The 27,050-nt window shown below is 41.8% G+C and overlaps 1 protein-coding gene across 10 annotated transcripts in view; it reads left to right on the forward strand.

The window, feature by feature from the left end:
• Nucleotides 1–24,038, forward strand: part of WDR47 (WD repeat domain 47) — a 94,322-nt gene extending 70,284 nt beyond the window's left edge. For all 10 annotated transcript variants that reach the window (XM_089300226.1, XM_089300222.1, XM_089300223.1 and 7 more), the window contains 7 exons: nt 3,660–3,735; nt 5,617–5,774; nt 11,456–11,625; nt 12,165–12,335; nt 13,454–13,585; nt 19,886–20,104; nt 22,705–24,038. In XM_089300226.1, the coding sequence (XP_089156352.1) occupies nt 3,660–3,735; nt 5,617–5,774; nt 11,456–11,625; nt 12,165–12,335; nt 13,454–13,585; nt 19,886–20,104; nt 22,705–22,847 (1,069 nt within the window). In that variant the 3' untranslated portion in view covers nt 22,848–24,038. The remainder of the gene's footprint in view (nt 1–3,659; nt 3,736–5,616; nt 5,775–11,455; nt 11,626–12,164; nt 12,336–13,453; nt 13,586–19,885; nt 20,105–22,704) is intronic.
• The last annotated feature ends 3,012 nt before the right edge of the window (nt 24,039–27,050 follow it).

The raw sequence follows: 27,050 nt of genomic DNA on the forward strand, positions 1-27,050 counted from the left end.
CTGGCATTTGTAGTAGTTGAAGACTACATATTTGTTTTCACAAATTGGAAAGTTTTTATCTCAGTAAACAAGTGTTTATTTGTAACATAGAACAATTTTCAGGGTGCTGAATTTAAAAATGCATAACTTGACTTTTGGCACTTGGATGTGTATAGGTATTAGCCTTATAATAATTAATTTAGAATATATGTTTACCTAATATTTACTTCTTTATTACAGTTCCTATGATATTTGTTTTGAGTACTCTCAAATCTAGAATTCAAAAATTTAAATTTAATTTTTATCAATGTAATATACATACGTGGTTTAAAAAGCCAAATCGTACTTAAAGGCCTAAAACAGAATTCCCTGTCTTACCATCTTTGTGTACCATTTCTGTTTCCTGTAGGCTGTCATTTTTCAACCCATTTGGGTGTTTTGTTTTTTTTTTTTTTGTTTACAAAGCAGAATGACAGAGATCTTTTACCTGCTAGTTCACCTCCCAAATACCTGCAACAGCCAGAGCTGGACCAGGACAAAGCCAGGAGCCTAGAACTCCATCCAGGTCTCCCATGTGGGTGGGAGGGACTCAACTACTTGAATCTTGCCTCTCAGGATGGGCCTTAGTAGGAAGTTGGATTGGAAGCTAAGTAAGGCTTGAGCAGGCTCACTGATATAGGATAGAGGTGTCCCAAGTGGCTACTTTACTTGCTACACCATAGCACTCACCCTTGGCTATTTCTTTTGCTGTATATTTTCACATTTCTGAATAGTATGTTTCTATTTCTGTTTTTATTATCCACTGGTTTTCTTTCATGCTTCCCACACAGAACATACTTTGTTTATCCCTTCTTTCACCATATACCAGTTTTTGTTTAAATTAGTGTTCAGTGTTATATTACTAAGAACATGTAAATGTTTTTCCTGGGGACAGCACCTGCCTCAATTTGCTATGTGTGTGTATGTCCACATGCTGTTTTCTTTTTCTTTCTTTCTTTCTTTTTTTTTTTTTTTGACAGGCAGAGTGGACAGTGAGAGAGAGACAGAGAGAAAGGTCTTCCTTTGCCGTTGGTTCACCCTCCAATGGCTGCCGCGGCCGGCGCACCGCGCTGATCCGATGGCAGGAGCCAGGTGCTTCTCCTGGTCTCCCATGGGGTGCAGGGCCCAAGTACTTGGGGCATCCTCCACTGCACTCCCAGGCCATAGCAGAGAGCTGGCCTGGAAGAGGGGCAACCGGGACAGAATCCGGTGCCCCGACCGGGACTAGAACCCGGTGTGCCGGCGCCACAAGGCGGAGGATTAGACTAGTGAGCCATGGCGCTGGCCCATGCTGTTTTCTTAGACACTATCACTATAAACTGTCTGCAAATGCTTTGACAGAACTATGATTATAAAAGCACAAAACTTTTCTCATTATTATAAAATATATCAGATAATTTTTTCTATTCCATTTTTCTTTTTTCCTGGGAGGAATCCTTCCAGGATCACTCCTGCTTCACTTCATGTTATTTCTTCTAGGCCATTTTAGACAGGCCTTGAGAATCCTGGGACTTCCTCACCATCTTCCTGGGATTTCATTGCCTCCTTCCTGTCTTGGACCCCTGTTTTCAGGATCTCATGTAGTTTCCTGAAAATGGGTCTATCAACGGTGAAATTTCTACAACCTTGCTTGCATAAAAATGTGTTTGCTGTATTTCACTCCTGATTTGTTAGTATTTTGAATAGAGAATCTAGGGTGGAAATCATTCCTCAGCATGTCAAAGGCACTGCTACCTAATCTTCCAATCTCAGTGGTCATGTTATGAAGTCTGATTCCTTTTTAATTCCCAAGTGCAAGAAGCCTGTTGCTTTATCCAATCTGATTTTTCAGATCGTTCTCTTCCCTGAGGTTTTTTTTTTTTTGGACAGGCAGAGTGGACAGTGAGAGAGAAAGGTCTTCCTTTTTCCATTGGTTCACCCCCCAATGGCCACTGCGGCTGGCGCACTGCGCTGATCCAAAGCCAGGAGCCAGGTGCTTCTCCTGGTCTCCCATGTGGGTGTAGGGCCCAAGGACCTGGGCCATCCTCCACTGCACTCCCTGGCCACAGCAGAGAGCTGGATAGGAAGAGGAGCGACCAGGACAGAATCCAGTGCCCGACCAGGACTAGAACCTAGAACCTGGTGTGCCGGTGCCGCAGGCGGAGGATTAGCCTATTGAGCTGCAGTACCGGCCCCCTGAGGTTCTGAAACTTCCTTCATTCTGCTGGGTACTTCATGAGTCCTTTTAAGCTGGAAACTTAAATTATGGGAAATTGAGAAATTATTGATTGATTGATCTGTTCTTTACTATTTTTATTTTGTAAGAGTTCTTTCTTGTGCTTTAAATTTACTTTTTTTTTAAAAAAATAGATATTTCTCTTGTTTTACACAATCTTCATTTCTTCTTAAATCTGTAAGAATATATTTTTCTATCTTTTGTTCCCTAAATTGCCATTCTTTTGCATTCCTTTTTCAATTAGTCTATAAAAATTTTTTTAAAAATATATTTGAAAGAGAGACCGAGATCTTTCATCTGCTGGTTTATTCCCTCACTGATTGTGACAGTCAAGGCTGGGTCAGGCTGAAACCAGGAGCTCAGAACTAGATCTGGGTGTCCCACATGGGTAACAGGGATACAAATACTTGAGTCATCACCTGCTGCCTCCCAGTGTGCACATTAACAGGAAGCTGGAATCTGAGCAGCAGAGGCAGGGCTGCAGTCGAGGCACTTTGGTATCAGCTGTGGGCCTCCCAAGCTGCATTCCAGTTGCTGCAGCAAATGCATGCCTCTCTATTTGTTAGTTTCTAGTTTTCGTGTAGGAGGCTTTCTTCAAGTGTCTGGAACTTTTTAGCTATGTGTTAAGGGTTAGGCATTTTAAAAAAAAAACTGAAGGGGAGGGGATGGAGCCATATACTACATTGGCCTCACCAAAAAACTGAGTAAGTGGAAATACTGTCTTATTTTTTTATAAGAGACCCTCAACTGTTAGTTTCTTTCTTTCTTTCTTTTTATTTGACAGAGTTAGTGAGAGAGAGAGAGAAAAGGTCTTCCTTCTATTGGTTCACCCCCCAAATGGCCACTACGGCCGGAACTACACCAATCTGAAGCCAGGAGCCAGGTGCTTCCTCCTGGTCTCCCATGCGGGTGCAGGGCCCAAGCACTTGGGCCATCCTCCACTGCCCTCCCGGGGCCACAGCAGAGAGCTGGACTGAAAGAGAAACAACCAGGACTAGGACCGGTGCCCATATGGGATGCCAGCGCTGCAGGCGGAGGATTAACCAAGTGAGCCACGACACCAGCCCCAACTGTCAGTTTCTGTTGGGGGCCTAGATAATTTTCCTGAAGAGCAATCTCCAGGTTCCTACCTGGGGTAAACGAGATTTAAGCCTAGCAAACAAGATTCTGGAACTACGCAGGTGAAGGAAACTTGATACCTCAACTGTAAATTATGTGGGCTTTGACTTCCCAGCGTGGCTTTTTGGCCCCTCTTTACAACTATTTTAGTTTCACTGAATCTGAGTCTCTTAATAAATTTCTATAGAAAGTGACTTTGAATGAATTCAGTGAGAGTCATTTACGAAGAAGAAAAATTACAGGTTGAAGGTTATTTTGTGTGTTGGTATTTATAGTAAACTTTATTTGAAATTTCTCCTCCTTACAGCTCATCAGAACATTCGGTCATTAAGCCACCTCTTGGTGATTCTTCAGGGAGTCTGTCGAGATCAAGAGGGGAAGAGGTAATACTTTAGGGAAGAAAATTTCACATAAACTTGCAAATTTTGCTAAGGAAGTCGGAATTCAAAGATGCATTTTGGCAGTCATTGTAAAGGCTGGGCTGTTGGTTTACTCCCCAAATGGCTGTAGTGGCCAGAGCTGGGCTGATCCAAAGCCAGGAGCCAGGAGCTTCTTTCAGGTCTCCCACAGGGTGCAGGGGCCCAAGGATTTGGGCCATCTTCTACTGCTTTCCCAGGCCAGAGCAGAGAGCTGGATTGGAAGAGGAGCAGCTGGGAAACAACTGGTGCCTCTATGGGATGCTGGCGCCACAGGCAGAGGCTTAGCCTACTACGCCACAGTGCTGGCCCCTTAAAAGTTTATCATGCATCAGAGGAGAGCAAATAAAATCAATCTGAATGGCTTCTGCTAAAAGCAACCCTTGGCAGTTATTAATGTAATATGGGCCATTTCATCAGTTAGTCATTCCCTTCCTTTTTCTCCACTACCCATGCTGTTTCTGTGGCAGCCAGTCACAGTTTTTTTATGTGGCTCAATGGAAAATGCTGTATTTCTAGTCAAATATATTCATAGGAATAACATAAGAATTCAACTTATATATCTTAGGTAGACATGATGTGTTACATTAAGTTTGCTCCCTGCTCTCCCAGTGAGGATATATTGCATGAGTATATAAAAACTTGGGTAGAGAGAGAAATAGTCTCTTTGTTAGTATGGTCATAGTGAATTTTGGAGCCCTTGGATGCAGTCAGAGCTGAAACGATCTGCCTCTGTGTGTGTACTCGACATTGAGACTTCTCAAACACAGAATTTGGTTGAATCTGTTGGCCGTACTCAGTGTGGAGGTCCCTGTTCCAGATCCAGTCAGTCCTGTCAAGGTATCAAGGTGATTTCACTAGCAGAATCCTGAAAGCTTCTAAATGGAACTGCTTCAACTTGCGTCTTTAGAAGACAGCTGTGGATAGGTAGATTGCCAGTTTAAAATAAACATGAAACTCAAAATTCAGTGCTCTAATTAAATCACCTTTATGGTTTCACAAGAGTATTCTTTTTTTTTTTTTTTTTGACAGGCAGAGTGGATAGTGAGAGAGAGAGACAGAGAGAAAGGTCTTCCTTTTGCCGTTGGTTCACCCTCCAATGGCTGCCACAGCTGGTGCGCTGCGGCCAGTGCACCGCGCTGATCCAATGGCAGGAGTCAGGTACTTCTCCTGGTCTCCCATGGGGTGCAGGGCCCAAGCACTTGGGCCATCCTCCACTGCCTTCCCGGGCCACAGCAGAGAGCTGGCCTGGAAGAGGGGCAACCGGGACAGAATCCGGCGCCCTGACCGGGACTAGAACCCAGTGTGTCGGTGCCGCTAGGTGGAGGATTAGCCTATTGAGCTGCGGCGCCAGCCACAAGAGTATTCTACATACCTATTTGACATACTGAAATATTCTTTGTTGGAAATGATGGTAAACTTCATCTTTTTCCTTCTTTTTACCTTTAATAGATTAAATAGTAGTCCTTTGTACTTCCTGCTTTTAGAAGCAAATGATGCTCTATAGTTTTTGTTAGAATTTCTGTATAAGTAAGCTTATTTTTTCTTGACAGTTTAAAGAGAACTTTATGTGGGATGCATATTTAATTTTATATTTTGTCTTAATCAGCAAAGAAAAACTTGAATGTTTATGAACTATCTGACTTTAGTTTAACAATGAGCAGCAATATTTAAGAAAATGAAGGTTAATTTGGATTTGCCACTTAAAAGAACATATGACTATAGATAAAAATATAAAGTGATCAAAGAGGAATAATACAGTTCAAATGAATTTAAAATAGGATTAAGATGATTTCTGTCTAATTCACTTTTTTCTTAGAATGACTTTTGTATTCATTCTTTCCATAGGATGACAAATCAAAAAAGCAGTTTGTTTGTATTAATACCCTGGAAGACACACAAGCTGTTAGAGCAGTGGCTTTCCACCCAAGTGGTAATTTATATGCTGTTGGTTCAAATTCAAAAACCCTGAGAGTGTGTGCCTATCCAGAAGTAATTGATCCAAGGTAAGGACCAAAGGTTTGTACTACTATTTTTGCCTTAGTTTTTTTTTTTTTTTTTTTTTTTTTCCCATTTGAAAGGCAGATGACATAGAGAGGAAGAGAGATCTGTTCCTTCTGCTAATTCCCAAAATGTCCACAATATCCAGGGCTGGGCTAGGAAGGAGGTGGGAATCAGGAGCTCTGTCTGGGTCTCCTACATAGGTGATACGGATTCAACCATTTGAGCTGCAGCTGCTGCCTCCCAGGATCACATTAGCAGGAAGCCGAATTGGAAGTAGATTAGCCAGGACTCGAACCAGGCACTTTGATAAAGGACATGAGTATCACAAGCAGCATCTTAACTCACTGTACCACAATGCCTACCCCCTTGCCTTAGTTTTTATTGTTACTATGTTGGTTCCTTTTTAAGCATTGCCATTCAGTGATATTTCAGTTTTTGCTTCCTTTCCTTCTGTTAAGCCTTATTTTTATTTTCAGAGCTTATGAAATATACTTAAGTCATAGATTAACTTATACAATATTTGGGGAAATGTTTTTGATTAGGCCATTGTTCAATCAGTATGCCAGTCTTATTTTCATGAATTTATTTATTTATTTATTTTTTTTAAGCTAGAAAGTTCTTATATTCTAATTAAATTGTATAGGGTAAAGTAAGGCTAGTTATAGGCTTTGAGGAAACACATATGTGTTATAATAGCTTCAGGAAATCATTAAGTGGAAATATATGAAATTGCTGATAGTTGACCTTTTTTTTAAAGATTTATTTATTTTTTTTAAAAGAGTTAGAAAGAGAGAGATGGAAAGGCAGAGAAAGAGAGAGAGATCTTCCATCCACTGGTTTACTCCCCAATTGGCTGCAACGGCCAGAGCTGCACCGATCCGAAGCCAGGAACTAGGAGTTTCTTCCAGGTCTTCCACGTGGGTGCAGGGACCCAAGGACTTAGGCCATCTTCTACTGCTTTCCCAGGTCACCAACAGGGAGCTGGATCAGAAGTGGAGCAGCTGGGACTTGAACTGGTGCCCATATGGGATGCAGGCCCTGCAGGTGGCGGCTTTACCCGCTATGCCACAGCGCTGGCCCCTGACTATTTTAAACCTCAAAAAGTTAAAATTCAATCAATTTAACAGTGGTTTTATTTTCTTCTTGTAACAGGTGATAGGATTTGGAAATAAAATGTATGTCTTTATGTATATCATTAAAAATGGATGTATGACCATGTATAATAATGTATATTATTTGGTATACATCTAATTCTTCAAAGTTATCAAGAAGTAGAGGCTGGTGCTGTTCTGTAGCAGGTTAAGCCACTGCCTGCACCCAGCTGCTGCATTCCCAATCCAGCTCCCTGCTAATGGCCTGGGAAAAGCATCAGAAGGTGGCTCAAGTACTTGGGCCCCTGCCACTCATATGCAAAACCTGGATAAAGCTTGCCACACCAGCATCCCATATCAGAGTTCCTGGTTCAAGTCCTGGCTGCTCTGCTTCTGAACCAGCTTCTTCCTAATGTGCCCACAAAGGCAACAGTTCATGGCCCAAATGCTTGGGTCCCTGTTACTCATGTGGGAGACTCATATGGAGTTCCTGGCTCCTGGCTTTGGCCTGGCCCTGCCCTGGCTGTTGGGCCATCTGGAGAGTGAACCAGTAGATGGAAGATCTCTCTGTCTCTGTCTCTGTCTCTGTCTCTGTCTCTCTCTCTAACCTTGACTTTCAAATAAATATGTCCTTTAAAAAGAAAAAATTACAAAGAAATCAGATAGCTTACATGTAATGTCACCAAAAACTGGATTTGAACACTATTCTTTGATTAAATTGCTCATTCTGTCAATTTATTTGTTAAAATGTTTACTCTCAAGTCATCCTTGGGCCAGTGTTGTGGCGTAGTGGCATAGTGGCTAAGGCTGCCATCTGTGACCCCAGGGTCCCATATGGGCACTGGTTTGTGTCCCTGGCTTCAGTCTGGCCCAGACCTGGCTGTTGTGGCCATTTAGGGAGTGAACCTGGGATGGAATATTTCTCTCTCTCTAATTCTGTCTTTCAAATAAATAAATCCTTAAAAAACCAAAAAACAAAAGTCATCACAACAGCAATCTTGAGCTGTCTGGTAGATTTTGTGATTAGGGAAAGGAATGCCACAGTTGAAATAGTTTGCATACCAGTAAACAAAATCACGGAAACATTATTATTATTTTTAAGAGTTATTTATTAGCCGGCACCGTGGCTCAATAGGCTAATCCTCCGCCTTGCAGCACCGGCACCAGGTTCTAGTCCCGGTCGGGGCATCGGATTCTGTCCCGGTTGCCCCTCTTCCAGGCCAGCTCTCTGCTGTGGCCCGGGAGTGCAGTGGAGGATGGCCCAAGTGCTTGGGCCCTGCACCCCATGGGAGACCAGGAGAAGTACCTGACTCCTGCCATTGGATCAGCGTGGTGCGCCGGCCGCAGCCCACCGGCCGCAGCCCACCGGCTGTGGCGGCCATTGGAGGGTGAACCAACGGCAAAAGGAAGACCTTTCTCTCTGTCTCTCTCTATCTCACTGTCCACTCTGCCTGTCAAAAAAAAAAAAAAAGTTATTTATTTATTTGAAAGGCAGAGTTACAGAGAGGCAAAGAGAGAGGTCTTCCATCCGCTGGTTCACTCCTCAAATGGCTGCAATGGCCAGAGCTGGGCTGATCTGAAGCCAGGAGCCAGGAGGTTCTTCTGGGTCTCCCACAGGAGTGTAGGGGCCCAAGGACTTGGGCCATCTTCTTCTCCTTTCCCAGGCCATAGCAGAGAGCCAGATAGGAAGTGGAGCAGTTGGGATGGGAATTGGTACCCGTATGGGATGCCAGCACTACAGGTGGTAGTTTTACCTGCTACAGCACAGTGCTGGCCCCCTTGATATAATCTTTAGATCAATACTTAACATTTCGGGGCGGTGCTGTGGCATAGCGGGTAGAGTCGCTGCCTGCAGTGCTGGCATCCCATATGGGTGCTGGTTTGAGACCCAGCTGCTCCACTTCCAATCCAACTCTCTGCTATGGCCTGGGAAGGCAGTGGAGGATGGCCCCTGCACCTGCATGGGAAGACCCTGAGAAAGCTCCTGGCTCCTTGCTTCAGATCAGTGCAGCGCTGGCCATTGCGGCCAATTGGGGAGTGAACCAGTGGATGGAAGACCTCTTCTCTCTCTCTCTCTCTTTTTCTCTTTTTCTCTCCTTCTCTCTCTCCAGAATTCTGACTTTCAAATAAATAAATAAATCTTTAAAAAAATACTTAACATTTTCTAGGTTTTAGAGTTTTATTTTAAATAAATTTTTCTTAATTATAAAAATTCCCAAACACATGAAAGTAAAGAGATTAATACACTGAAATGTAATAGTTGTCAAGATTACTGTCATGTTTGCCCCATTCATCCTTTTTGTTTGTTTACCAAAATATATATATTTTTTAACATTTTGCTTTTTTATTTGAAAAGCAGAGAGAGAGAGAGAGAGAGAGAGAGAGGACTCCCATCTGCTGATATATTCCCCAAATACCTACAACTGCCAGGACTGGGCCAGCCTGAAGCTGGAAGCCAGGAACTCAATCTAGATCTCTCACATGGGTAGCAAGGACCCAGCCTCTTGAACCATCATATACTACCTCCCAGAGTGCACATTAGCTGGAAGCTGGAATCAGGAGTACAGCTGGGACTCCAACCGAGGCACTTGGATATGGGAAAGGGGTGTTCCAAATACCTGCTCTGTTTGCTAACATATTTTAAAGTAAATCCTAGAAAACATGTCATTATACCCTTTCATCTTTCAAGATGAATCTCCAGAAATGTGCATATCTTCTTATATAAACTTGATTGTATCATTAAACCAACTTAAAATACTTAAATATGTAGTAGTTTTTTTTTTTTTTTTTTTTTTTGAAGTGCTGATAAGATGCTGTTACTCCACTAAACCAATGCTTGGCTGTCATTGCAAGCTAAATCTTGCTTGGCATTTGGGACCTTTCACAGCTGAGCCTCTGACACCTGACCCACCACATCCATCCCACTCAATCTGAATACCCCATGTTTATCTCCTCCAGCCCCACGTAAACTTTCCCATGCCTCATGCTCTGCCAGTACTTTCCCTATTTTCACTGAAGCTGTTCTGTTTTCTTTTTTCTGGGAAAATTCTCCCTATGCTTTAAGGTCTACGACTTTAGTCTGGATTGTGACTGCACTTCTTTCACTGTACGTGGATAGTCATGACAGCATCTACCTCTGCCAGATTTAATACTCTGGACAGAGAGACCGGCACTGTGGCTCAGTGGATTAAGCTGCTGCCTATGATGCAGGCATCTCATATCTGAGTGCTAGTTTGAGTCCTGGCTGTTCTACTTCTGATCCAGCTCCTTGCTAATGTGCCTGGGAAAGCAGTAGGAGATGGCCCAAGTGCTTAGGCCCCTGCCATCCTTGTGGGAGACCCAGATGGAGTTCCAGGTTCCTGTGGCTTGACCCAGCCCTGCCTGTTGCAATCATTCGGCGAGTGAACCAGCAAATGGATGATCTCTAACTCTTCCTCTCTCTGTCACTCTGCCTTTTAGATAAACAAATCTTTTTATTTCTTTTTTTAAAAAACTTATTTGTTTGAAAGGCAGAGTTTACAGAGAGAGAGAGAGAGAGAGAGAGAGAGAGAGAGAGAGAGAGAGATGTTCCGTCTGCTAGTTCATTCCCCCAGATGGCCACAACAGCCAAAGCTGGGCCTATCCAAAGCCAGGATCCAGGAGCTTCCTCTCAGTCTCCCATGTGGATGGGAGGCCCAAGAACTTAGGCCGTCTACCAATGCTTTTTCAGGGACATAAGCAGGAAGCTGGATTAGAAGTGGAGCAATCAGGACTTGAACCAGCGCTCAAATAGGATGCTGTGACATTTCAGGCAGCAGCTTTACCCACTATTCCACAATGCTGGCCCTATAAATAAATCTTTAAAAATAAATACATAAAACTCTGGACAGAGAATTTGCCTTTATAATTTTTTTCATTTCGTATTTCCCTACAACTCCAGTCACATTAATATTATGTGTTCAGTAGAAGTTCATTAAATATTTGTATTTATGTAATCCTTTTAACTTTTTTCTTAAAGATTTATGTATTTATTTGGCAGAAAGAGAGAGAGACATAGTGACAAAGGTCTTCTATCTGCTGATTACTCCCCAAATGCCTGCAGCAGCTGAGGTTGGGCCAGCTGAAGCCAGGATCCAGGAACTTCATCTGGATCTCCTGTGTGACTGTCAGGGACTCAAGTACTTGAGTCATATCTGCTTCCCAGGCCCATTAGCAGGGAACTGGATTGGAAGTGGAGTAACCAGGACTCAAACCAGAACTCCAATAGGGGACACAAGCAGTAGCTTACCTGCTACACCACATCACCTGCTCTGAATATTTTCAACTTGAAAGTAGTATTACTTTTCTATTTTTGTTTGAGTTAAAAAATCCATGAAAAATATGAGAAATAGTTTTGTCATAAATCCTATTTCCTATATGATCTGAAATTAGAGTTGGTTAGTGTGATAATGGTTTATAATTTACCTTTTGGATTTTAAGTATGCTTTAAATTTATTTTTTCTATGATTTTGAAAACTATTAATAGCCTTTTGTCTTAAACACTTTTTACGCTCCCCCTGATGAATAACCACAGGCTACGAATTAAAGTATGTTTCTGTAATTTTTCTTCTCAGTGCACATGACACTCCTAAGCAGCCAGTGGTACGTTTTAAAAGGAATAAACATCATAAAGGATCCATTTACTGTGTGGCTTGGAGTCCTTGTGGACAGTTACTGGCTACAGGATCAAATGACAAATACGTCAAAGTGCTGCCCTTCAATGCTGAGACCTGTAATGCAACAGGTAGGGCCCAAGTATGTAAGCAGTAACTGGCTTACCAGTGTACATGTTATATTCCCCTTTGGTTTATCTCTGTGTTGTCTTCAATGAAATCTAAGAGTGTAAATTTAAAGAAGAAATTTTTTATGTTCTAATCATTTGGTTATGTCAGTAAAGCATTATTTTTATTTAATAACCTTTTTTATAGTTGGCCAGGTTGTATCTGAGCTTTATAAAATCATCATCAGAAAAGTAATTTTTAAATAATTATAAAGTTAGAATTCTATTAATTTCTGTAGAATATCTTTATTTTTGGAATAAAACACAAGAAAGTAACTCTATATAAATCTTTTAGGGATACTATAACTGAGTCAGTGTTTTGATTTCTTTAAGGTTTTTTGGCTCAGAAAGCAAAATTGATTATATCATTAATCCCTAAATGAAAACAAACTGAACTACACCACTATTCTTGGTCAATCTTGAGGCAGATTAGCAATCTCAAATTATCACAGTCAGTTGAGCAGCATTTTTTTTTTTTTTTTTAATTCTTATTGCTGTTTCAGGACCAGACCTGGAATTTAGTATGCATGATGGGACAATTAGAGACTTGGCGTTTATGGAAGGCCCAGAAAGTGGTGGAGCTATTCTGATAAGTGCTGGAGCAGGCGATTGTAACATTTATACAACAGATTGTCAAAGAGGACAGGGCCTCCATGCTTTGAGTGGACATACTGGTATGTAATAAGTGTCGTGTTACATTTCCTTTTATTCAACCTGCACTTTTGTTATTTTCATTAAAGAGTATATTTCATCAAAATTGATCTTTTCAAGATAGAAGACATTTATTTCAGATATTTAGATTGTGAACTTCGGATAACAACACAGTAATGATAACTAATATTGATATTCCCCTGTGTGCTAAATTTTTTACTTATACACATAAATCCTTAATTCATTCCTCACAACCAGTTTATGAGATAAGTTTTATCCTGATTTTATTTATGAAGTGAAGCCAAAAGGATAAAATGATTTAACCAAATAATAAGGCTACTTTAAGTGGCAAAACTTAGTTTAGTACCCCAATAAAGATGATAATCTAATCCCAAAATCCTATGATTCCTCCATAGAAATGTTGCCATAATTTTAAATGATGTCTTGAAATACTGAAAAAGCCTACTGCAGTGAAGGAATTACTAAAGAAAGATTGAGTATGTTTCAGCATAGTTTTGTGCATTTTTAAAAAAGATTTATTTATCTGAAAGGCAGAATAAGAGAGATAGATGTACAGATCTTCTTTTTGCTGATTTACTGCATTTTCCTAGGCTGGGTCAGGCTAAAGCCAGTAGATAGGCGCTCCATCCAGGTCACCCATGTGCTTGACAAGAACTCAAGTACTCCACTCATCATCCACTGCTTTCCAGGTGCATTAGTAGGAAGCTAGATCAGAAGTGGAGTAGCCTGAACTCAAGCCTGCACTCTGATAGATGCCGGTGTTCTAAGAGGGGCCTTAAACTTCTGTGCCATAACACCCACCCCTTGATGGTGTGCATTTTACTGAATTTTAATGTTTTTGAAAATTGTCATTTTGTTTGTTATACAAGAAACTTCAAATTGAAGGGAAATTAAATATAAAAATGTTTATTTTGACATCAAAATTTTTTAAATTCATGCAAATGAATATTTTTCAAAAGTTCATAGAAAATGTACATTATGAAAACACTATGCATGAAGAAAATCTTATAGTATATTTGATTAATCAGACCATCACTTGTCTGGTATTGTGTACTCAATTTCAAATATGTATAGAAAAGTATTCTTCCACAGTAATGAGTAAGTATGTGATCTTTTATAGGGCACATTTTAGCACTTTATACCTGGAGTGGCTGGATGATTGCATCTGGTTCCCAAGATAAGACTGTTAGATTCTGGGATCTTCGAGTACCAAGCTGTGTTCGTGTTGTTGGCACAACATTTCATGGAACTGGTAGGTTTTTATTCTTAAAGATTTATTTATTTGAAAGGCAAGAGGGTCAGAAAGAGGGAGAGACAGAGAGTAAGAGAGATCTTCCATCCACTGGTTCACTCTCCAGATGGCCCCAACAGCCAGGCCGAAGCCAGGCTGAAACCAGGAGCCAGGAATTCCATCTGGGTCTCGCACATGAATGACAGGGACCCAAGCATTTAGGCCATGATCTGCTGCCTTCCTAGGCACATTAGGAAGAAGCTAGATCAGAATCAGAGCAGCCAGGACTTAAACCAGGTACTCTGATATGAGATGCTGGTGTGGCAAGTGACTTTTTAGCTTGGTGACTCCAGGTTTTTCTTTTCTTTTCTTTTCTTTTTTTTTTTTTTTTTTAAGATTTATTTACTTATTTTGAAAGTTAGAGTTACACAGAGAGAGGAGAGGCAGAGAGAGAGAGAGGTCTTCCATCTGCTGGTTACTTCCTAATTGGCTGCAATGGCTGGAGTTGTGCCGATCCCAAGCCAGGAGCTAGGAGTTTCTTCCGGGCCTCCCACAGGGGGGAAGGGGTCCAAAGACTTGGGCCATCTTCTACTGCTTTCCCAGGCCATAGCAGAGAGCTGGATAGGAAGTGGAGCAGCCAGGACTCGAATCAGTACCTATATGGGATGCCGATGAATCAGGTGGCGGCTTTACCCACTACACCGTAGCGCTGGCTTGCCAGGTTTTTCTTTGTTCTCTGGTCTAATCTCTCTCCCTCTCTTTTTTTCTTTTCTTTTTTTTTTTATGATTTATTTTATTTATTTGAAAGAGTTACAGAGAGAGGTAGAGACAGAGAAAGAGATCTCCTATCTGCTGTTCACTCCCCAAATGGCCACAACAGCCAGAGCTGTGCCAATTTGAAGCCAGGAGCCAGGAGCTTCTTCTGGATGGCCCACATAGGTGCAATGGCCCAAGCACTTGGGCCATCCTCCACTGCTTTCCCAGGTACCCTAGCAGAGAGCTGGATTGGAAGTGGAACAGATGGGACTCAAACTCGAGCCCACTGTGTCACAGCGCCAGCCCCTGCCCTTTAATTATTTATTTATTTGAAAGTCAGAGTTAACAGGGGATTGCAGGGGGAGATCTTCAGTCTGTTCATTCACTCCCCAGATGACTGCAATAGCCAGGGCTGGGCCAGGCCAGAGCCAGGAGCTGGGAGCGTCTTCTGGGTCTCCCATGTGGGTAGCAGGAGCCCAAGCACCTGAGCCTTCTTCCTCTCCTTTTCCCAAGCACATTAATGGGGAGCTGGAATGGAAGTGGAGTAACTGGGACATGAACCGGTGCCCATTTGGGATGCTGGCATTGCAAGCAGTGGCCTTACCCACCATACATAGTGCCAGCCCTCTTTTTCTTTTTTAATAAGAATTTATTTCAGTGAAATCATACTTTTTAAAAAAATCTTTTATTTTCATTTTATTTGAAAGGTAGAAGGTCTTCCATCTCCTGGTTCAATCCCTAAATGCCTACAACAGCAAGGGCTGGGCCAGGCAGAAGCTAGAAAGCAGGAACTTAATCCAAGTCTCCCATGTTGGTGGCAGAGACCCATCTACTTGAGTCAGCGCTGCTGCCTTTCAGGGTGTGAATTAACAGGAAGCTGGATTGGAAGCAGAGTTGGGACTTGAACCCAGGTACTCTGATATGGGATGCTGCAGTCCCAAATAGCATCTTAATCATTGCACCAAACACCCACTCTATTCTTTTACACTTCGATTCAGATTTTGACATGATTTGTAACAGCAAATTTGAGTCTGTAGTACACACATATATGCACATATACTTACATCTATGTCCATATCTCTCTCAATATAAATGCACATGTACTTACAGATATATCTATATATAAATAGGGGATCCTTGATTTGTTAAAGTTTAGTTTATATTGTTATCAAATTAATCTGTAACATAGTTTAAAGAACCAAATAGTTCAATAAGACCTACTAAGGAAAAGAGCATTGCTCTAGGAGTTGCCCCCTGCCTCATTGCATGTTTCTCAGAGGCAATCATTTTTTTTTTTTTTTCAAGATTTATTTATTCATTTGAAAGGCAGAGTTACAGAGAGGCAGAAGCAGAGAGAGAAGTCTTCTATCCGCTGGTTCACTCCCCAAATGGCCACAATCGCTAGAGCTGGGCTGATCTGAAGCCAGGAGCCAGAAGCTTCTTCTGTGTCTTCCATGTGGGTGCAGGGGCCCAAGGACTTGGGGCGTCTTCCACTGTTTCCCAGGCCATAGCAGAGAGCTTGATGGGAAGCAGAGCAGCCAGGACTTGAACCTGGCACCGATATGGGATGCCAGCACAGCAGGCAGCAGCTTTACCCGCTAGGGCACAGCATTGGCCCCAGAGGCAATCATTTTTAACTTCAGCAGTGTTCCTTTGGTATTTATTTCCATATTTCTAAATAGCAGGCTTGTAATCCTAGTTTTCGTTTTAAGATTTAATTATTTGAAAGAGAAGACAGAGATCTTCCATCCCCTGGTTTACTCCCCAGATGGCCTCAACAGCCAGCACTGAGCCAAGCCTTAGACAGGAGCTTCATTCAGGTCTCCTATGTGGGTGGTAGGAGTCCAAGCAGTTGGACCATCATCTGTTGCCTTCCCAGGTGCATTAACAGTGAGCTGAATCAGAAGTGGAGCAGCTGAGACAAACCTGCATTCCAGTATGGGATGCTGGCATAACAAGCAGTAGCTTAACCCATTTTGTCACCATGCTGGCCATTAACTGTTACTCTCCTCCCAGCTCTCCAGTTTTTGCTCTTTCTTATTCAGATGTCTCTGTAAAGTCTTTCCCACTCACATTATTACCAATTTCCTTACCCTCAGTCTTAAATCTACTCCAGCTCAACTCCTGGCGCAACACTAACATGCTGCCTTTTTCCAACGTCACCAATGAACTTCATGTTTTTTATCTTCTACTTTAGTTCAACTTTCACCATCAGGCAACACAGTTGAATTCTTCCATTTCTCTTTTGGGCTTTCTACTCTTCTTTCTCCCTTTTGGATAATTACTCCTTTGCTGGCTCTTCCTCCTCTGCTCAGCCTCTGAGTTTGGCATTTCTGGCATTTCTTAGGACTCGGAACTCTAGTCTCCCATCTTTCTTTAGATGATTTTATTCATCTCCCAAGCTTTAACCATAACTTGTATGCTGAAAGACCTTAAATTTTTCTCTCTAGCTCAAGTGTATTCTTATGGTAGGCTGATCATCCTAATCTCCTTCCTTGATTGTACAGGATATTTCAAACTTAGGATGTGTTTTTTTTTTTTTTGGACAGGCATAGTGGACAGTGAGATAGAGAGAGACAGAGAAAGGTCTTCCTTCTCTGTTGGTTCACCCTCCAATGGCTGCTGCGGCCGGCACACTGCGCTGATTCGAAGGCAGGAGCCAGGTGCTTCTCCTGGTCTCCCATGGGGGTGCAGGGTTCAAGGACTTGGACCATCCTCCACTGCACTCCCGGGCCACAGCAGAGAGCTGGACCAGAAGAGGAGCAACCAGGACAGAATCCGGCACCCCTAACGGACTAGAACCTGGTGTGCCGGCGCCACAGGCGGAGGATTAGCCTATTGAGCTGCGGCACCGGCCAAACTTAGCATGTCTTAAACAAGCTGGTTACTCTTTTTTTTTTTTTTTTTCTTTTTTAAATTTATTTATTTGAAAGGCAGAGTTACGAAGAGCAAAGACACACGGAGAAATTTTTCATCTGCTTGTTCACTCCTCAAATGGCCATAATGAGTGGGGCTTAGCCAGGCCAAAACCAGGGGCCTGGAACTCCATCCTGGTATCCCATGTGGTGACAGGCACCCAAAGCTCAGGCATCTTCTGTTGCCTTCCCAGGTGCATTAGCAGGGAACTGGATCAGAAGTAGAGCATCTGGGACTCAAACTGGGCTTATATGGGATACTGGCATCACAGGCATTTAATCTGCTATGCCATAATGCTAGTCCCAAACTACTCATTCATGACCTCTTTCCCCAAACAAAAATCACCCTCATATAAGTGATACCACCCACCCTCATACAAGCCAGAAACCATGGAATCTTCCTGGATCCTTTCTCTCCTTTCTTCGAATATCCAATCCGTAACTAAATTTTGTTCTTTTAGCTTCAGAAATTAAATCTAACTTTGTTTTTATCATTATGCTACCACTCTGGGATAAGTCATCACTACCTCTCAACTGAACCACTTCAACAGCTTCCCTAATAAACATTGCATTTTCACTTTTGTGCCTTCCAGTCTATGATCCACAAAGCAGAATACTCTCTAAAAAAAAAATAAATAAATAAACAAAACAAAACAAATTTGATCACATCACTACTTGCTTACAACCTTCCAGTGACCTTTCCTTTCTCGTAGGTTAATGTGCAGACTGTGTATCATAGCCTGTGAGACCCATGTGATCCAGCATTTGTACCCTTCTAGTCATGTTTTGAAGTCCTTGCTTTTTTCCTTCCCATCTCTACTGAATTTGTGTGCTTTTTCCTTAGCCTGAAATCTTTCTGACTTCTTTGAGTTAGAGCCTTCTTATCTTTAGGTCTTGCTTCAATATCACCTTGCCAAGGAAGTCTGTGACTATCCAAATGGGAACCGCACCATTAAAACTATGTATTTGTTTACCTTTTTTTTTTTTTTTTGCTTATCTCTTAAGTTTTCACATCATATCTGTTTTACTTACTTTCTTTTTTTTTTTAAAGATGTATTTTATTTATTTGAAAGACAGAGTTATAGAGAGAGGTAGAGACAGAGAAAGAGGTCTTCCATCCTCTGGTTCACTCTCCAGATGGCCGCAATGGCTAGAGCTGCACTGATCCGAAGCCAGGAGCTTCTTCCGGTCTCCCACATGGGTACAGGGGCCCAAGGACTTGGACTGTCTCTTACGGCTTTCTCAGGCCATAGCAGAAAGCTGGATCGGAAGAGGAGCAGCCAGGACTAGAACTGGCACCTGCTGCGCCACAGCGCTGGCCCCTTGCTTTCCAGAGTAGATTTAGTACCTCCTAGTACCTGACCCAAGATAGTAATGATTTAATACTTTACTGAATAAGTGAACCTGGATTTTCTGTTGATACCATATATAATAATAAATTCATTCTATTTCTCCTGTGAATCTGCTTTTCTTCCCATTTTCCCTATTTTTGATCATGGTTTGCTTATTTTGTCATTCAGCTGTGTTTGACATCTGGAACTCATTTTCACATCCTTTTTTTGTCCCCCATGGCGGTTGATCCATTGTTCAGCTTTTTTGCCCCTGAAATCTACCTTTCCTCATCAGGCCTGTATTCTCTCATTCTGTCTTATCCTCCAGTGGTCTGCATTTTTCATCTCTCCATTTTAATTTGAAACAGTTTTCATTTAGATTAATCTACCCATGATACTGCTTTTATCATGTAATTCATTTGATGAGAAATTTAGAGTGATGCTTCACTCTCTACAGGAACAAAGCTATACTCTACATTTGGCATCAAGGTCAGAGTTAAACAGAGAGAGAAGGAGAGGCAGCTTGGCCCCAAAGGCCGGAGCTGTGCCAATCTGAAGCCAGGAGCCAAGAGCTTCTTCTGGGTCTGCTACATGGGTGCAGGGGCCCAAGCACTTGGGCCATCTTCTGCTTTCCCAGGCCATAGCAGAGAGCTGGATCGGAAGTGGAGCAGCTGGGACTTGAACTGGCATAATAAGAAAATTTTAAGAAATAAGATTTTTTTTTGATAGAATTGAGCTTTGCAGAGTCTACAAACAATTGTTAATGCTTAAGAATGGATCCTGTAAGATCCATTTTTGTGTCCTCCTGGGGGTTTTAGTGACACCATTGAAAATGCATGATAGAGTTGAGGTGTGGCCTTTGGACTCAGCTCTTATTTTGTATTCAGTTTTTGTTGGTGGTAAATCATGTGTTGCTTTAGGACATTTCCTACATTGTTGTCCCAAAATGTATTTTGTTCTTAAATTTCTTTTTCCTGCAAGTAGACTCTAAGCTGGGTAAAAGTGTTTCTGAACATTTCCCCAACATTGAGAACACTGGATTAGGAAAGGTGATTTCTTTTAAGGCTCATCTACTGCAGATAATGCTGTTCCATGGGGTTCTTTCAAAAGGCAAAAAAATGGACTTTTTCATTCCTTATAGAAGATTGCTTTGATTGCTTTGATTGACTGTTAATTGGGATTTTTCCACAACTGAACAGTATTAATAAACTACATTAAATCATTAGTGTATTGTTCAGTGAATATAATTAGCTACTTAACAATCTAGATTTTCTACATTGAAACTTTTCTCACTTCCTCCCTTTTCCTCCCAATTCCAGGCAGTGCCGTGGCGTCTGTAGCTGTAGATCCCAGTGGCCGTCTCCTAGCCACAGGTCAAGAAGACTCTAGCTGCATGTTGTATGACATAAGAGGAGGAAGAATGGTGCAGAGTTACCACCCGCATTCCAGTGACGTCCGCTCTGTTCGATTCTCCCCGGGAGCTCACTACTTGCTAACAGGCTCTTACGACATGAAAATAAAAGTGACAGACCTGCAAGGTGACTGAGATTGACCTCCCTCTTTATTTTTAGTCTCTCCTTAGTAAGATTTTTTTTTGTTAATCTGGCGTGACTATACAACATTTAAAATTTTAGTTTTATAGTATTTACTGAGACTATATGCAAGAGTGTTACAGAAAATTATTAAACAGAGTGAAATCTTGTTTTTCATTTGCTTTAAACTATCTTTAAATTAATCAACATTTATTACACTCTATTAGATGGGTTTATGTACTCTTATGATCTTCTTAAAAAATATGTACAATTTGTGTAATCATGTCTTTATTGTGTAGTTTTTTTTTTTTTTTTTAACATTAAGAAGATATTTACCATATGCCAAATAGGGTCAGAGAAATGAGAAAGACAGATGACCCTAGCCTGGATAGTATTTATATTTTACAAGTCAGTTTTTTAAAAAAACAATACTTGAAATATTTTGAAGAACTGGTAAGTGCTATTAAAAAATTAGCATGGTAGAAGACAGTGACTTGGATGTGTGTGTGTGTGTCTATAAAAGATAGGATAGAGAGGTCTGTCTTAGAAATGCCATTTGCATAGAGACATGAAGGATGGGAAGGAGCAAGCCATGCCAGGTCTCTAGGAGATGAGCATAGGAAGTATGAAGATGCTAAGCTAGGAACAAAACTTGGCCCGTTCATGACACTACAAGAAGCAAAGTGGCTAGAACCTAGTGAACCAAGAAAGAAAGCAACAGGAGGATAAATCAGAGGTGAGGTTTTGTAGGCAGAGCGGTTTTTAAATTCATAGCAAAATTGAGAGGAAGGTAGAGTTCCCATTTGCCCCTGTCCTACGCTTGAGTAGCCTCTGCTAATCAGTATCTCCCACCAGAGGGGAACATTTGTTATAGCTGATGAAATGTAGGCATTTAAAAAAGTATGATTGAAGCCTTTGGAAGATTTTAAGCAGGAGAGTGATATATCTGAGTGACATTTTTAGATGAGTTCCACAGAAAGAGTGGATTGTAATGGGGCAAAAATAAAAGTATGTATGTCAGTGAGGAGGCTCCTGTAGTTCTGGTGAGCGATGATGGTGACTTGGACTAGGGTCGCAGAGCTGGCAGTGGTAAGATGCAGCTGGATTTGGGATATACTTTGGATTAATTTGGGAAGTGAGGGGAGAGGAATCCATGATGATTCCTAGGCTTTTGGCATGAGCAACTAGAGGGTGCCATTAGTTGAAAGGAGGAAGATGGGTAGAGGAGAAAAGATGTAGTCAAGAAAATCATGTTTGATTGTAGGCAAGTTAAATTTAAAATTAGAATCAGGAGATCAAGCGAGGTGCTGAGTGATTGGATATGAGGATGGAGCTTAGATGAGAATTCATGTAAAACACATAACACACATACGAATCACAAGTACAGGAGAGGTCTTCAGAAAGCTCATAGAAGGGGCCTGCATGTGGCTTAGCAGGTAAAGCCCCAGCCTGCAATGCCTGCATCCCGTATGGGTGCTGGTTTGAGTCCTGGCTACTGCACTTCTAGTCCATTTCCCTGCTGATGGGCCTGGGAAGGCAGCAGAAGATGGCCCAAGTGGTTGGGCCCCGCACCCACATGGGAGACCTGGAGGAAGTTCCTGGCTTCCATCTGGCCCAGCTCTGGCCATTGTGGCCATTTGGCGAGTGAACCAGTGGATGGAGGATCTCTCTGTTTCTCCCTCTTCTCTGTAACTCTGCCTTTCAAATAACTAAACAAAAAACCCTCATAGAAAGGCATATTCTAGACAAACTGCATAGACTAAATTTCTTCACCAGATAAGCTTATACATATATATTCAATCTGGATTGGAAGTAGAGCAGCTGAGACTTAAACTGGTACCTATTGGGACGGCAGCTTTACCTGCTATGCCACAGTACCGGCCCCAAACTTATATTTTAATTCTGTTTTCCATGAGCTTTCTGAAGTATCCTCTATAAATGGCAAGTGTAATGGATGAAATTATGTAGGAAGTATGATACAGAGGGAACAGAAGAAATCTGTGGGCTGGCTCTTGGGATTCACCAGACTGTAGTCAGGAAGACGAGGGAAACCAACACAGGAGGCTGAGATGGAGTGGCACTGCAGGTGGGAAGGAATCACGTGGAGAGCATTTCAAGGAGGGAGTTGCAGCCGTGTCGAATGCTGCTGTGTGTACATGTTTAAACTACAGTGTGACTAGGTCATCAGTGATTATCCCTGTGGATACCTTCCAGCATATTCAATGTGTTTTTTTCTTTCAGTATGTTCTATTAAAGAGTTTGAACTCTTTACTTAGTGTAGGATTAACCTTACGAATATAAAGTATACTGAACATAGATCTTTGTAAAAATCAAGAGTGGGAATAGGATAAGGAAGGGGAAGAAAGGTTGGAGCATGGGCAGGAGAGAGGGTAGGGTGTGAAGTGTCACTGTGTTCCTAAATCTGTATATATGAAATACATGAAACTTGTATACCTTTAATAATATTAAAAATACATATATAATAAATTTTAAAAGAATTTTAAGATTTTTTATACTGTAATCTTAAAGGAAGAAGAAATTTGTAAACTTTATATGTATGCTTACTTTGTATTATAAATCAACATCTCTTTTCCTTTTTAATTCAGGGGATCTTACCAAGCAGCTTCCTATTATGGTGGTAGGGGAGCACAAGGACAAAGTGATTCAGTGCAGGTGGCACACCCAGGATCTTTCCTTCCTGTCATCCTCTGCAGACAGAACTGTTACCCTCTGGACTTACAATGGGTAGAGTACATCCCATGTCCGTCTGTGCAGTGAAAGCACAGAGACCTAAGACTACTGAATTGTGAAAATTACAGCTCAGAAGAACATAGACTGTCCCAGAGCACGAGGAGGCCCCTTGTTGCCATGTACCCGTTGATAGGAGGTGTTGGGTGGTGTTATTCTGCAGTGCTTTCCGTCTTCCATGTGGCTCGTGCTGCTGTGACCTGCTACGTGTAGTCTCATTGCCAAAGTCTGCCGAAGAGCTCTTGCGCAGTCGGTGTGTGCTCCAAGTCAAGGTGGACGATGTGTTTATGGTTTAGTATTAAATGCATTCCTTGTTCTTTGCCTAATTAACAGTTTTATATACACATTGGAATTGAATTACCCTTTAAGTATCTTACTACATAACGCAACCAAGTTCTATCCAGATTAAACATAGGTGTTCAGAAATTACTTTTGCTCTTCTCACAATCCCATATTATATCACCTGTCTTCTAGAGGTCAGAATTTTATAACTCTCAAAAGTTACATGGTTGTTTTCACTTCTGGATTATTATGGAGTTTAAAGATGAATGGAAAACTGCTTCTTAGTTTATTATGTGGTACAGACTTTTTTTTTCTCTTAAACCCAGGGATATGGTTACTATTTTGTCACGTAATTTTGTTTCAGGCTAAAAGGTAAATGTGTTTGCTCCAGAAACTTGTTAATTTCAAATTTTTGAATGCAACAAGATACCTCCCTTCCAAACTGTACTGTAGAGGCAGAGCAGCAGCAGTTAAGTGATGCAATACTTGATGGTACAGTAAAGTTACTGGCTAGCATTTTTCCTCTTAAAAACTTTGCCATAGACCACAGCATGGCTTGAAATGCTATGTCTGCATGATAATTTAAAATGGAAATTTTAAACTTTGCACTCCAAAAGCCTATTTGGATTTTTTTGCACTGTTTTGTGTAATGCAGAATAATGATTTTATTTCTACTGCATTGTAGATCCTAACATTATGTATCTTTATTTTCATATTGTACAGTAATTTTACTTTAAATTATTAAATAGGCTATTTTATTTATTTCAAATGCAGTTGTATTTGGTTCTAATTATTGAACTGTCTGTGCACTGTATGTAGCAAGCATTTTTAATCTATTGTACACAAGTGGAAAGGGTATTAGAAGTGTAACTGTGCTATTATTTCAATAAAGACCTCTTGACACCTAAAACTCTGTTTGTCAGAGTCTGTGGTTTTCAATTTAGATTGTTATTTTTCCAGTTGACTTGGAGGAAATGGGTCCAATGGATGGAACCTCATTGTCAGTTTCTTAAATTTCTAAAGTTCTGTTAGAACTTGAAAGTTGCATAATTTTTGTGTATCTTCTCACTTTTATCCAAGATTTGGAGAGCATTCTATTGTATATATTGTGAAAGGTGATTTATAAAAAGCCTGGCAAAAAGTACAGATTCTAACTTGGTGTACAAGGCTGTTGAATTGGGTGCTTCACCACAGAAATGAAGTCTAGGAGTATTCAGTAGATACAGATACCCACATGGGAGCACTTGGAAGACTCTCTGGGCTCCTGGCTTCCATCTGGCCCAGCCCTGGCTGGTGTGGCCTTTTGAGGAATGAACCAGTGGATGGAAGATTGCTCTTTCTCTGTCTCTCCCTCTCTGTAACTCTGCCTTTCAAATAAATAAAAATAAATTTTTTTTAATAAAAGATCTTTAAAAAAAAAATAAAAGGGCCAGCGCTCTGGTGTAGCAGGGTAAGACACCAATTCCAGTCCTGGCTGCTCCATTTCCTATCCAGCTCCCTGCTAAAGGCCTAGGAAAAGCAGCAAAGGATAACCCAAGTGCTTGGGCCCCTGCACCATGTGGGAGACCTGGAAAAAGCTCCAGGCTCCTGGCTTCAGCCTGGCCCAGCACCAGCCATTGCAGCCATTTGATGGGAAGTAAATCAGCAGATGGAAGATCTGTCTCTCCATCTCTGTAACTCTACCTTTCAAATAAATAAGCATAAATCTTTCAAAAGGAATGTCACTGAGGATAGGAGAAATGTAAACCTGTGTGACATGTGGATGGCAGTGCAGATTGGTGCAGCCAGAATGGAAAATGATGTGGCACAGAAGGGTAAGTTTCTGCTTGTCATAGCACCAGTCTGAATCCTGGCTGCTCTGTTTCAGATCCAGCTCCCCGCTAATGCATCTGCACTTGGGAAGGCAGCTGATGATGGCTCATGTACTTGGAGCCCTGCTACTCGTGTGGGAGACCAGGGTGGAGTTCTTGGCTGCTGTCTTCAGCATAGCACAGCCTCAGCTATTGCAACCATTTGGGGAGTGAACCAGCTCATGGAAGACCTCTCTCTCTCTCTCTCTCTCTGAGTCTACCTTTCAAATAAATAAAAAGAGATCTTAAAAAAAAATAGATTTACTAGGGTGGGAGTTGTGGCACCACAACTTGGGACACCCACATCCTATATCCTTTTACCTGAGTTTGAGTCCTGCCTCCATTTCTGATCCAGCTTCCTGCTAATGTGTATCCAGGAGGCAACAGGTATGGCTCAAGTAGTTGGCTCTCTGCCACCCAGATGGAATTCCTTGCTTCTGACTTTGGCCTGGCCCAGCCCCAGCTGTTGTAGGCATTTGGGATATGACCCGGTGGATGAAGATCTCTTTGTCACTCTTTCAAATAAATAAAAATAAATACATTAAATAAAAACAATTACCATATGATCCATAAAATTCTCTTCTGACATATACCTGTGAAATGATATCTAAGGTACTTCAAAAAGTTTATGGAAAATGGAATGAAAAGATAAAGAAAACCCTTGAAATCTATGCATGTGAGGGATCTTCAGAAAGAACATGGAAATGCATATTATAGAAAAAACTATGCAGAGATCTCAGAATTTTTTGCACCAAAATAATCTTTGCATTCCATTTTCTTTGACTTTAAAAAAAGTTTATCTGAAAGGCAGAATGATAGAAAGCTTTCATCTGCTCATTCACTCCCCAAATGCCCACAACAGCCAGAGCTGGGCCAGGCCAGAGCCAGGAGCCAGGGCTGCATCTGGGTCTCCCATTAGGGTAATAGGAAGCTAAGTACTTAGGTCATCTGCTGCTGCTTTCCAACTGTGTTAGCATGAAGCTGGATTGGCAGTGTAGGCTCGCTGGCACTGCCAGTGGAATTGGCACTCCACTGTGGGCTGCAGGCATCCCAAGCTGCGGCTCAACCCTCTATGCCACAACACCTGCCCCTCCTTTACTGTTTGAAGAACCTGCGTGTATGTTTTGGTTTCCGCCCAGTTGGCTCACACTCCCTCTCCAAGATAGGCAGCAGAATTTCTCTTCTACATGGTAGGTCACAGAAACTGTAATCTTCCTTCCTTTCTCTGACCCATCTTGTTTGTCAGTCACAGACCCTCATTCCCTAAGAGTAGCCCATGCCCCTGAGGAAAGAATGGAGGCCTTGCTGGCACCCCACCCAGTGTATTAGCAATCATGGGTATGCACTGAGCCCTCTACAGCAGCAGGATTGGGGAGCTTCTGGGAGCAGTGTGCCCAGAACTGGGCAAGGAAGCTCGGCTGGCCCCTGCTTCCCCCATGCCTTGCCCTATGCGTCTCTTCATTTATATCTTTTGGAATATCTTGAGTTCTGTGAACTGCTCAAGCAAATGAACCCAAAAGGGGGTTGTGGGAGCCTGTATTTATAGCAATGGGTAGAACAAACAGCAAATGACATTTAAAGTAGTGGCCATTTTTGGTAACACCAAGCCCTCAACCCTATAGGACCTGATGCTATTCAGAAATAGTTTCTGAATCACAGGACGCACAGTGGGGGTCACTGCTGTAGAACTGATTGCTCACTTGCAGGTGGGCAGAAACTTCCTCGTCTTTTGAGGTCAGGGGACTCTGCTGTGTTGATGGCTGTGCTGGCTTGGTCTTCCAACACACCATATTTTGCAATGAAATCAGGGAAATGAACGGATACTTGTACAGACATCCAAATTCAAGTTATTTCCCAACAGCCAAAAGGCACGAGCAACCCAAGTGTCCATCGAGAGATGAACAGTCAAAGAAACCAGGGCATGTTGTGCAATATTATGCAGCCCTAAAAGGAGAAACCGAGGCATTGTAACATGGATGACCTTGAGGGCATTATACTAAGTGAGGCGAATCAGTCAACAAAGATGAACGTTGTGTAAGTCCGCTTGAGGTACCTAGAGTAGTCAGATTCTC

The sequence above is a fragment of the Oryctolagus cuniculus genome, chromosome 7, assembly GCF_051225735.1.
Source record: "Oryctolagus cuniculus isolate XC-2025 breed Fujian yellow rabbit chromosome 7, ASM5122573v1, whole genome shotgun sequence".
NCBI classification, from domain to species: domain Eukaryota; kingdom Metazoa; phylum Chordata; class Mammalia; order Lagomorpha; family Leporidae; genus Oryctolagus; species Oryctolagus cuniculus.